Below are 12,956 nucleotides of genomic sequence, written 5' to 3'. Positions count from 1 at the left end.
GAGGTAGGGTGAAGAAATGTCCCAAATTTCTGTAGAGAGCGGTGTCATCCCATAGTCAAGTAATATAAGAAGAGCTGATTTGCGGATAGGCAGGGTGACTAATGACAACATGTTGAGTTTCAAAGTAGATATGTTACCTTATATTCAATTTTACTATAGTATATTAATAATTTTTAAAGTCAAATAATATTTAGAAGGTACAAAACTAAAATACACACACACACATACTTACACACACATAATAGCCCCACCCACCTTCATTTCACTTTTCTGAGAGTCTTAATTTCAATCTTTTTAGTCATTACTTCTTATATTTTCTCTATTATTTAAGCTTAATCTATGTACTTGTATTTTATACTATAGGAATTTTAGCTCTCATATCCTCTCCATTACTTTCTCTTCCCATCCTTACACTATAATTATCCCCAAATCACATTAACTGTTACCATTAGAATGATTATGTAAAAAATTTCCACAACTGATACAAGTAGGAGCTTCCTATGATAGTATTTAATTTCATTATACAGCTTTCTGTTTTTCCAGCATTTTATTAATTGCATGATATATTAATTTTCTTATTTGTTTTTAAAACTATGAAAAATCTTCTTACTAACTCCAACAGTTTGGCAGAATTCCATAATTTCAAATTATGATCAATGGTCAAACAGATAATTTATCTTTTTTTTTCCTCCAGATCATCCTTTTTCCTCTGCCTTCCATCTCTGCTCTGTACCAGCTTCTTTGTAAGCCTGTTTGCATTGTTATGGGATTTACCTGTACTGTCATCTTGAAAATGCAGGAGAAAAGAATAATCAAGGTCCCTAAAGAAGAAAAAGCATAAAACTCAGAGCACAGATACTGATTAAACCTTGAGTAAAGCTGGAACACCTGTTCTAAACTAAATTCCCACATGGTGTTGAGGGAGATCAGGAAGCTGAAGAACTATCCATTTAGGAGCTTCTATTTCAGTTGAAGTATTGGAAGACACATGTCTGTTGTGTGGGTGTGACAGGGTTGGTTCTGGATACAGGAGAATAACAAAGGGATTAGAAGTGAGTGATCAAAGAATCTGGGTAGTAATATATGGAAACCACCAACGTCCCTCAATTTCAGGCTCTTTATGCAGAGTAGCTCCCTAGATTATCAGGAAACAAAACCAAACCTGCAAGGCTCACTTCTGCAGCCAACTTTTGCCAATATCATCTCAAAAAGGAAGTTATATATTTATTAATAAATTCCCATGTAACCTTTTAGGAAGATAAAATCATCTCCAAATTACTTATGAATTAGATGGTTTGAAATATTATCAATGCAATGGTTTTACTACATTTACACCAACATTTAAGGTTTTGCTAGAGTTTTATGTTTACTAGTTATTTTTTTTATTTGGAATGTATGTAACAAGGGAAATGACTAAGTTCCAAAGTCAAATGATCAATTCATTTCTGCATAAGATTCAGCTTTACCTTTTTTGCCTCCCCTTTTAACCGTTGAGTTATATACAAAGATGAGAATCCTTATTTGAAGGTTGCTTTGCAATTTTGTACTGTAGCCAGCATTTCACCAATTTTATGGTATATAACTTTACCCCAAATTGTACTTACTGCTATTGCGTAACTAATTTATCTGCCATACCTTTTCTAAGAATGCCAATTCTACAGGAGGCAGTTGCAAAATACACTTCATTGCATTCTCAAAGAAAGATAGGTTTTGGTTAATCCAAGATATAAGAAGATTTCTGACAGATAAATTGGGAAAACACACATAAAATCTTACATTCCTTCCATGAAAAGAAATAAATTAATATATACCTCAAGAAAGCAATTTTTTTAAAAAAGTTTTTTATTTTTTATTTTTCTATTACAGTTGTCCCACTTTTTCCCCCATTGCTTCCCCCTACATCACCCACCCCTTCTCCCACAATCTCCACCCCATTGTCCATGTCCATGAGTCATTTATACTAGTTCCTTGACTAGACCCTTCCCCTTCTTACCCTTCTCCCCTCCCTCCCCCCTCCCTCCTTGTCAATGTTAGTCTGTTCCTTGTTTACATGCCTCTGGTTCAATTTTGCTCATTTGCTTGTGTTGTTCATTAGTTTCTTGTATTAGGTGATATCATATGGTATTTGTCTTTTGTTGCATGGCTAATTTTGCTAAACATAATTCTCTCTAGTTCCATCCATGTTGTCGCAAATGGTAGGAGTTCCTTCTTTCTTTCTGCTGCATAGTATTTCATTGTGTAAATGTACCAAATTTTTTTGATCCATTAATCCACTGATGTTACTTAGGCTGTTTCTAGCACTTGGCTATTATAAACAGTGCTGCTATGAACATAGGGATGCTTAGGTTCTTTTGAATAGGTGTTTTAGGATTCTTCTGGTATAATCCTAGCAATGGAATTGCTGGATCAAAAGGCAGTTCCGTTTTTAGTTTTCTGAGGAAATTCCATACTGTTTTCCACAGTGGCTGCACCAGTCTGTATTCCCACCAACAGTGCACTAGGGTTCCCGTTTCTCCACATCCTCACCAGCACTTGTTGATTGTTGATTTGTTGATGATGGCCATTCTGACTGGTGTAAAGTGGTATCTCATTGTGGTTTTAATTTGCATTGCTCTGATGGCTAGTGATGTTGAGCATTCTTTCATATGCCTATGGACACTCTGTATGTCCTCTTTGGAGAAGTGTTTGTTCAGTTCCTTTGCCCATTTTTTAATTCTGTTGTCTGTCTTCTTGGTTTGAGTTGTATAAGTTATTTATATATTTTGGAGATTAATTCCTTGTCTGAGCTATTATTGGCAAATATGTTTTCCCATATCGTTGGTTTCCTTTTCATCTTGCTAATGTTTTCTTTTACTGAGCAGAAACTCTTTAGTTTGACATACTCCCATTTATTTATTCTTTCCTTTATTTCCCTTGTCTTAGGAGATATACTGGTGAAAATATTGCTACATGGGATATCTGAAATATTTCTGCCTGTGTTTTCCTCTAGGACTTTTATGGTGTCATAGGTTATACTTAAGTCTTTTATCCATCTTGAGTTTATTCTGGTGTATGGTGTAAGTTGGTGGTCTAGTTTCAGTTTTTGCACATCCCTGTCCAGTTCTCCTAGCACCATTTGTTGAAGAGGATTATTTCCCTCCATTTTATGTTCCTTACCCCTTTGTCAAATATTTGTTAACCATATAGACCTGGTTTATTTCTGGGCTCTCTATTCTGTTCCATTGATCTATATGTCTGTTCTTATTCAGTACCAGGCTGTTTTGATTACAGTGGCTTTGTAGTATAGTTTGATATCAGATATTATGATTCCTCCTACTGTGTTCTTCTTCCTTGAGATTGCTATGGCTATTTGGGGTCTTTTCTGGTTCCATATAAATTTTTGAAGTATTTGTTCTAGGTTGGGAAATATGTCATTAGTATTTTAATAGGGATTGCGTTGAATCTAGAAATTGCTTTGGATAGTATGGATATTTTAATGATGTTGATTCTTCCCATCCATGAATATGGTATATGCTTCCATTTGTTTGTATCTTCCTTTTTTTATTCAGTGTTATGTAGTTTTCTGAGCATAGGTTTGTTACCTCCTTGGTTAAGTTTACTCCCAGGTACTCTATTTTTCTTGTTGGTACAGTAAATGGAATGTTTTTTATTAGTTTCTATCTCTGATATTCTATTGTTGGCATACAGAAATGCCTTCGATTTCTGAATATTGACTTTGTACCCTGCTGTTTTGCCAAATTCACTTATTAGGTCGAGTAATCTTTTTGTGGAATGTATAGGATTTTCTATGTACACTATCATGTCACCTGCAAATAATGAAAATTTTACTTCCTGTTTTCCAATTTGGATGCCTTTTATTTCTTTTTCTTGTCTGATTGCTGTGGCTAGAACTTCCAAGACTATGTTGAATAGGAGTGGAGAGAATGGACATCCTTATCTTGCTCCTGGTCTCAGGAGGAATGCTTTCAGTTTTTGTCCATTGAGTATGATGTTGGCTTCGGGTTTCTTGTATATGGCCTTTATTATATTGAGGCATGCTCCCTCTATTTCCATTTTGCTGAGTGTTTTCATAATAAATGGATATTGTACTTTATCAAATACTTTTTCATAATCTATTGATATGGTCATGTGACTTTTGTCTTTCATTTTGTTTATGTGGTGTATTACATTTATTGATTTGCAAATGTTAAACCATCCTTGTATCCCTGGGATGAATTCCACTTGATTGTGGTGTTTGATCTTTTTAATGTGTTGCTAGATCTGGTTTACCAAATTTTGTTAAGGATTTTAGCATCTATGTTCATCACCAATATTGACTTGTAGTTTTTTTTTTCATTGTCTCTTGACCTGGTTTTGGAGTTAGGGTAATCCTTGCTTCATAGGAAAAGTTTGGGAGTCTTTCCTCTTTGATTTTTTGGAATAGTTTGAGAAGGCTAGGAATTAGTTCTTCCCTAAATATTTCATAAATTTCACCTGTGAAGTCATCTGGTCCAGGGCTTTGTGTGCCGGGAGTTTTTTTATAACTGCTTCAATTTCACTATTTGTTATTGGTCTATTCAGACTTTCTGTTTCTTTTTGATTCAGTTTTAGAAAATTATGTTTCCAGAAATTTGTCCATTTCATCTAGGTTGTCAAATTTCTTGTCATACAGTTGTTCATAGTAATTTCTTACAATCTTTTGTATTTCTGTGGTATTGGTTGTGATGTCCCCTCTTTCATTTCTGATTTTGTTTATTTGGGTCCTCTCTCTTTTTTTCTTGATGAGCCTGGCTAAAGGCTTATTGATTTTGTTTTTCTTTTCAAAGAAGCAGCTCCTGGTTTTATTGATCTTTTGAATTGTTTGTTTAGTCTCTATGTCATTTAATTCTGCTCTGATCTTGATGATTTCCTTCCTTCTACTCACTCTGGTCTTTGTTTGTTGTTATTCCTCTAGTTCTTGTAGCTGTAGGTTAGATTTTTTAATTTGAGATTTTTCTATCATTTTTGCATAGGCCTGTATTGCTATGAACTTCCCTCTCAGTACTGCTTTTGCTGTGTCGCATAGGTTTTGGGCTGTTGTGTGCTCATTATCATTTGTTTCCAGAAAATTTTTGATATCTTCCTTGATGTCATTGTTAACCCATTCATTATTTAATAGCATGTTATTCATTCTCCATGAATTTAAATGTTTTTGAATTTTTTCTTGAGTTCAATTTCCAGTTTCAAGGCTTTGTGATATGAGAAGATGCTTGATATAATTTCTGTTTTCTTGAATTTATTGAGGCTTGTTTTGTCTCCTACCATGTGGTCTCTCTTTGAAAATGTTCCATGTGCACTTGAAAAAAATGTATTTTTTGCTTCTTTGGGGTGAAAAGTTCTATATATATCAACTAAGACCATTTGATCTAGAGTGTTGTTCAATGCCTCAATATCCTTGGTGTTTGTTTGCTTCGAAGATCTGTCCATTGTTGACAACGGGGTGTTAAAGTCCCCTACTATGAGTGTGTTGCTGTCAATATCCTGGAAGTCCTTCAAGATTTTCCCTATATACTTGGGTGCTACTATGTTGGGTGCATATTTGTTTACAAGGGTTATATTATCTTGATAGATTTCTCCCTTAAGTATTATGAAATGTCCTTCTTTGCTGTGAAATCTGTTTTGTCTGATATAAATTTTGCTACCCCAGCTTTTTGTGTGTGTTCATTTGCTTGAAATATTCTTTTTTCCATCCCTTCAATTTTAGTCTGTGTAGATCTTTGGTTCTGAGGTGGTTCTCTTGTAGACAGCATATATGTGGGTCATGCTTTCTAATTCATTCAGCTACTCTATGTCTTTTGATTGGTGCATTTAATTCATTTACATTTAAGGTTATTATTTATAGGTACTTATTCATTGTCATTTCCCCCCTTTGTACTTATGTTCTTCTCTGTCTCTCTGCTTTTTCATCTCTTGCAATGCTGGTTGGGTGGAGATGTATTCTTTTAGCCTTCTTTTGTCTTGGAAACTCCTTATTTCACCTTCCATTTTGAATGAGATTCTTGCTGGGTAAAGTAGTCTTTGTTTTAGGCCTTTGTTTTTCATTGCTTGGTATATTTTTTGCCATTCCCGTCTGGCCTGTAGTGTTTCTGTTGAGAAATCTGATAGCCTTATCAGAGCTCCCTTGTATGATATTAGCTGTTTGTTTCTCTCGCTGCTTTTAGGATTCTCTCTTTGTCTTTGAGTTTTGCCATTTTAATTATGATATGTATCATGGAGTGGGCCTGTTTGGGTTCATCTTCATGGGGACCCTCTGTGCTTCGTGGACTTGCGTGACTCTCTCATCAAGTTAGGGAAGTTTTTTGTCATCACTTTTTCAAACAGATTTTTTCTCCCTTGCTCCTCTTCTTCTCCTTTCGGTGTTCCTATGATACAGATATTATTATGTTTCATGTTGTCTGGCAGCTCGCTTAAAATTTCTTCATTCTTTTTCAGTCTTTTTTCATTTTGTTGCACTCTGGGATTTTTTTTTTTTTTTTTTTTACATTGTCCTCTGGCTCACTGATCTGATTTTTGCTTCCTCTAGCCTGCTTTTGATTTCTTCTACTGTGTTCTTCAATTCAGAAATTGTAATCTTCTTTTCCTCATGGCTCTTCTTAATAGCTTCTCTGTCCTTTTTAATGCTGGTATAATTCTCAGTAAGTTCCTTTTCAGTTTCCCTGGAGTTCTTTGTAGTTTTCTTTAAGCTCACTGAGCTCATTGAACTTCACTATAATCCATATTTTGAATTCCATGTCTTATAGTTTGCTTTCCTCTATTTCATTTAGCACTTTTTCTGGGAATTCCTCCTTTCCTTTCAAGGGGAGTTGTTTCTCTGTTTCCACATTTTGTACTCTTCTTGTTTGTTTCTGCTTTTTAGATTGATCTGCACTTCCTGAATCTACCCCTGTTGGCATCAGATTGTGTTCCAGTCTGGGCCTAGGCAGCCTGTTGGAGACTACCAGAGATCTACTGCCTTTGTCTGTCTCCTTTAGTTGTTAATCTATTCAATCTGTGATTGGCCATCAGGCTTAAGCACCAAGGGTGGGGCAGATTAATTCCTGTGGGTAGGGCTATTGCTTACCCTCAGGCTGATGCCACTCAGAGGGGAATGGTCTGCCTGCAGTATGGGGAATGAGTCAGCACTGGGACCCGGTTGGCTGCTCCCTCAGTTCTCTCCTCAAAGCCACTGCCCTAAACTCTCCCCAAGCATCTCTAGTCCTCTCTGCCCTCCTCTGCTTAATCCCAGGGTAAGTGGGTGCCAATATAATTTTGTATGTGATCCATTTAAGAGCTCTTTGTCTACAGCTGTTTCAGGCCACCAAATAAATAAATAAATAAATGAATAAAGCTATGGTTTTTCACTTTTTAAACTTGGATGCTATCTTTCTGCTCTGTTTCTGTAGTCTGGGAAGCCCAGCTGGTGGTTTAGATCCCCCCCTTCTTAGGAATCCCCAGCTACTGAGCTGTTTCTCAGTCCCTTCAGCTGCCACTTGCGAGAGCCCAGCCAGTCCTTTCATGTCTCCACACTTCCTACCAGTCACGTTGTGATGAAGTAGCCTTTTCTGTCTCTCCATGGTTATAAGACCTCTCTCCATCTATGGTTCAGTTTTTTATTCCAGATGAGTTCTTCACACTTAAGTTGTAATTCCAGATTGGTCCTGGCAGAAGGTCAGTGTAGCTTCCACTTACTCACCCTCCATCTTGGATCCCAGTCGTCGGCGGCGGCGGCAGCCGTCCGTCTCGAGAGATGATGGTGTAGCTTCTTAAGAGTCTATCTGCACTGCCGAGAATGGTTGTGCAGTCCGACTCGGGAGTGACACGGTATCTTGTCTCCTCCCGTGTTGAATCGACATCTTGCGATGATGCTGGAGTGTCCTCTCCAGTGAAGCTGAAGCTACAGAGCCTGGGCAGGGTGATATGGAGGGTCTGCTGTTGCCCATGCAGCAGACCCCCCCTCTCTTCGCAGCTGAAGGGTCCAAGGGAAAGATGGAGTCAATACAGCTTGGCTTCAGGTGCGCCGCAGGAGTTGCTGGTGTTGACTACAATGTCAAACCACCTTAGGGACTCCGGCTCCGGATTTTCTGTCGGGGTTTACTCCCTTAGCCTTTCCCCTGAAGAGGTATGCCGCAAGACAGCGGAGGTTTTTTGGAGTCAGAGTTTTCCTTCTCTAATGTGCCCTGACTGGAAGATCGAACCAGCGACACTTAGCTCGCAGGCCGACGCTCAATCCACTGAGCCAAACCAGCTACTAAAGCTAATAAATGAATTTGGCAAAGTAGGAGGGCACAAATTAACATTCAGAAATCAGTGACATTTCTATTCACCAATAATGAATTATTGGAAAGAGAAACTAAGAAAACAATACCAGTAATTATATATATATATAACTATTTTATTTAAATTATAAGACAATGCATTAAACTATCTGTGAATCTGAATTGAACATTTTTACTATTTTAATTGTAGGCCATGGCACAGAAGGAAGATATGGAAGAAAGAATCACAACCCTTGAGAAGCGTTACCTCAGTGCTCAGAGAGAATCTACCTCCATACACGACATGAACGATAAACTAGAAAATGAGTTAGCAAATAAAGAGGCCATCCTTCGGCAGGTTCAGTATCTCTACATTGTTTTTGTTCTGGTCCATGTGTGTTCTCTCCATTCTCACAAAACATGGAATGAATAAAATATGTTATTTCTTGGCAATCAATCATTCTCTAAAAGAATGGGGTGAACTAAACAGATATGCCGTTCAGTATGTAATTTAGAAATTTGTCTTAATAATAATAAAAATAAAGACTAATATTTACTTTGGATCTAGACATGAACCAGAAACTACATTAAACAGTTTACATATATTACTTCATTTCAATCTAGCGACCACCTGTGAGGTAAACACATTTATCATAGTGAGGGCAGTAAGGTTCAGGAATATGAGCACTTTCCCAAGATCACAGATCTTTTAGTTACCAGAATCTGTAATAGAAGCCTAAGTCTATTCAACTGTAGAGCAGGAGTGAGCAAACTATGGCCTATGTGTCAAAACTATGGCTCTGTTTTATAAATAAATTTTAATTGAAACATAGTCATACCCCTTATTTAATCACTGTCTATGACTGCTTTTATGCTTCAACAGTGGAATCAATTTGTTAGGACAGAAACTATATGATACACAAAGCCTAAAATATTTATTATTTGGCCCTTCACAGAAAAAGTTTGCCAACCCCATCTCTAGAGCCACTTAACTATTATGATACATTATCTCGCCCTCTCTAGCTAATACTATGATTTTTACTATTTTGCTATCATGGTACATCTGAAGTGTTAGTACTAAATTGTATTTCATTTGTCTAAGTATATATTCACTATTAACTTATTTTCTTTTTGCTGCCATGGGTAAGAGCTTTCCTTTTTTTTTTTCTGATGTGCTGAATTTTATTAAGGAATATGGATAATTTATATATAAAAACATAAAGACAACAAGCTTTTGGCACAGTAGGTGTGGTAGCAGTAGCTGATTTTAACTCTAGGATAATGGCTGAAGTCCAAACCCCCAAGTGACTGTTGTTTGCTATCCTAACTGTGACCTTTTAAGTGTCTCTTTTTCCATCCCTATTTCAGATGGAAGAGAAGAACAGACAGTTACAAGAGCGTCTGGAGCTCGCTGAGCAAAAGTTGCAACAGACTATGAGAAAAGCTGAGACCTTACCTGAAGTAGAGGCTGAACTGGCTCAGAGAATCGCGGCCCTGACAAAGGTACTGCGATAAAACAATTGGTCCACCCAGATGTACTTACAGATGTGACTAGTAACCAAAATGGAGTCTATAAAGATTTTCTTTAGGCTCTGTGAAAATTAACTTTATTTAATCTTTATTACATTGGTTTCTTATTTAGGTGAAGTTTTCATATTATACATATTTATGCTGATATGAACTATTAATATATGACTGTGATGATCCCCTTGCCTATTTAAACAACAACAAGCAAAATTTCCTGTCCTTTTACCACTTTTCCATGGTAGTATTTACACATAAGAATAATAACTTAATATAAACTGATGATGATATTTAATATGTATATACATGAGGCATAATAACTTAATAGGCTTAACATAAATTGGTATTAGCAGTATATGAAATATGATAAATAGTTGATTCCTTTCTGACTATACTATGAAAGAAAAATTTCTTAGAAGTTGGAAGATGGATTTGTAGAAGACTAAAGTCTATAGCCATTAAAATGTCAGAAAGTGATTTTAGGAGGTACCATTTCTTCTGAACCAATTAAAATTCATAGCAGTCTGAAGAATGTTCAATATTACAGCCATTAGATTCTGCAATTATCTACATACTTTAGATTTTGCAACCATTATAATGTTGGAAAAAAAAACTGTTCTTACCTTTAATAGTCCAATGGAAATGACATTACTTCAAAGTATATATGCACATCACTAAAGGTTCAGATTTTGTTACTGAAAGCATGTTTGACTTTTAATATTAATTCAAAATGTACACATATATTAGATGTTCACAGAATCATTACTATGTGCTAAATTTCCTACTCCAGTGCAGTAACTGGGTAAGATAGATATGTGAACTGCAAGTTACAAACTTTGATAATATGAAAGTAGGCACACATGCTTGCTTCCCTGAAAAAGTTATCAGTAAAAGAGGAAGACTAAACTGATGCCTACTGGTTAAAATAGGGAAGTTAATTGGGTAGCAAAGAGGAAAATATTTTGCAATGTGTTTCAAGATTTAAAATATTGGAATAGTTGGTTATCTCTATAGAATATTGGAGTAACTAGCTGAATTAAACATTAGTCTGATTAGGGTAATGTTAAAGTCGGGATCCTCTTATAGTCACAGATCATGCCATAAACCCCTCTGGCAATTCCAGAAATGAGTGATTTCTAAGATAAAAATTAAGTTATAATTTTAGCCCTAACCGGTGTGGCTCAGGTGGTTGGGTATCATCCCGCTTAGAGAAAAGTTGCCAGTTTGATTCCCAGTCAGGGCACAGTCCTGAGTTGCAGGGTTGGTCCCTGGTTGGGGTGTGTTCAGGAGGCAACAGATCAATGTTTCTCTCTCACATCTATGTTTCTCTCTCTCTTTTTCTCCTTCCCTTCCCCTCTCTCTAAAAATTAAATAAAATATATTTTAAATTATTATTTTACTTGAGAAACACTTTCTAAATTTTATAAAATGTGCGAATATATAGTAGTAGTCTATTTTTTCTTGTGAAGATATTTTAAATTACTATAATAATGGATAAGATATGAATACTTAGTCTTTTTATTTGAGGAACATGAAAAACTTTTATAAAGAGTTATTTTATTGAATTATTTTAGGGTGGTTAGGTGGCCCAATAATAAAAATAACTTTTGTAAAATTTCAGTGTAAAATAATCATCAATATTACCCTGAGTTAAATATAGGAAAGTTTAGAATCTCTTCCAGAGAAACACAATTTAAAATTCAGCAAATAATTACCCCAAATTAACCTCTGATAGACTGAGAATAAAACATAATTTAAAATGTAATGCTTTACTTTTAAGGCTTTAAATTAAATATTCATGAGAATTCTTAATTTAGAATACTTTTTAAAAAACTTTTGTTTTATCTTCTTAGGCTCTTATTTTGATACATATGTTCACTGTGTACCCAAAATAATTTCCTCAGATTACTCTTACCTAATATTTTATTGCTGAAATTTCATTTCATCTGGACCCTTTTGATTTCTTCATTTTTCAGTAGAGCTGTATTCTTCTTTAAAAGTGTTAAAAATGCTAAAATTTACTCTGCTTCTCATTCTCATTTCTCTTCTGGCTGGCTCTATATCAATAACAGTATTTCACACATACAGTTTGTAGAGGATCGCTGTATCTCATTCATTGCACATGGTCCTCTAGTGCTTAGAAGTCAAAACACTCCCTCTGCTTGTAACAATTTTATAACATTTGGAGATCACACTTTCATTTGTTCTCCCAAGTTTTATGGCTTCAATAATTATATTTTTCTTGCCCTCTGCTCTCAAGACCTTTAGGGGATGTCTCCAGAATCTTCTTTATTTATTTATTTTTTAAATTTCAATTCATTTTCTATATCTTCTTATTGATCACCATGGTCTTTTACTATTTCATAGTATTTTTGACTACTCACAAAAGTAAAAAGACTTCTGCCGATTTTAAACCAAGGCTCCCCTCTTCTATATTAACAATCCCTAAGACTTTTTATTTGGCATATATAAACATTAAAAATATATATATTATTTTTATTATCAGCTACTTATTTTTCAGTTTTTTCCGGCTCTCTTCTCTTTAGTTTCTTCTCCATTTCCAAATACATCTACACTCTTCCCAAAGGTATTTCTATGTAATTTTATCTAAAACTGTAGCTCATTTGGAATTGTTCTGTGTTACATGAAAGAGTGAGCACAAGATAAACCCTATGTCTTATCATGGAGTATAAAAAATAACAGATTGTACCCGTATGACCCTTTGTTTACACCAGTCACTTAAACTACATTCTTTACAAGGATAGGGTGAACGTAAATCAACAGTGGTTGAAAGTTGATCCCAGTATTTGTAGAAATGATGTCTGAATCTATTCTTTGGTTGATAAGACTATCTTTTTTTCTTTATATGTGTATGTGTGTGTGTGTGTAGATAGGTCAGTAAACCTCATTTAAGATTTTTAGTATGACTATGGACAAAACTAAAATATGTGTCTTTTGAAAGTATATACACAATTAATTAATAAAAATATTGGACTCCCACTCTTATGATCTATTTTTTAATTAAAATTCCTATTCCCTCATTAAGGACAGAATTCATCTTAAATTCTATAAGGTATATTGTTAATTTTTAGTACCAATACAGAAATCAGCAATAATGTAGTAATTTAAACATGATGGAATTCTTGTTCATTCGCTGAAGTGAATTTCTAAAATATTTGG

The 12,956-nt window shown here is 35.3% G+C and overlaps 1 protein-coding gene across 1 annotated transcript in view; it reads left to right on the top strand.

The window, feature by feature from the left end:
* Window positions 1-12,956, top strand: part of PPFIA2 (PPFI scaffold protein A2) — a 449,044-nt gene that overhangs the window by 323,570 nt on the left and 112,518 nt on the right. Inside the window, exons 8-9 of the mRNA XM_090273671.1 lie at window positions 8,464-8,610; window positions 9,621-9,755. Coding sequence (XP_090129797.1) covers window positions 8,464-8,610; window positions 9,621-9,755 — 282 coding nt within the window. The remainder of the gene's footprint in view (window positions 1-8,463; window positions 8,611-9,620; window positions 9,756-12,956) is intronic.

Source organism: Furipterus horrens, unplaced genomic scaffold (genome assembly GCF_987537825.1).
Source record: "Furipterus horrens unplaced genomic scaffold, mFurHor1.1.pri manual_scaffold_4, whole genome shotgun sequence".
Classification (NCBI taxonomy): domain Eukaryota; kingdom Metazoa; phylum Chordata; class Mammalia; order Chiroptera; family Furipteridae; genus Furipterus; species Furipterus horrens.
This window is presented reverse-complemented; position numbering and strand designations above follow the sequence as displayed.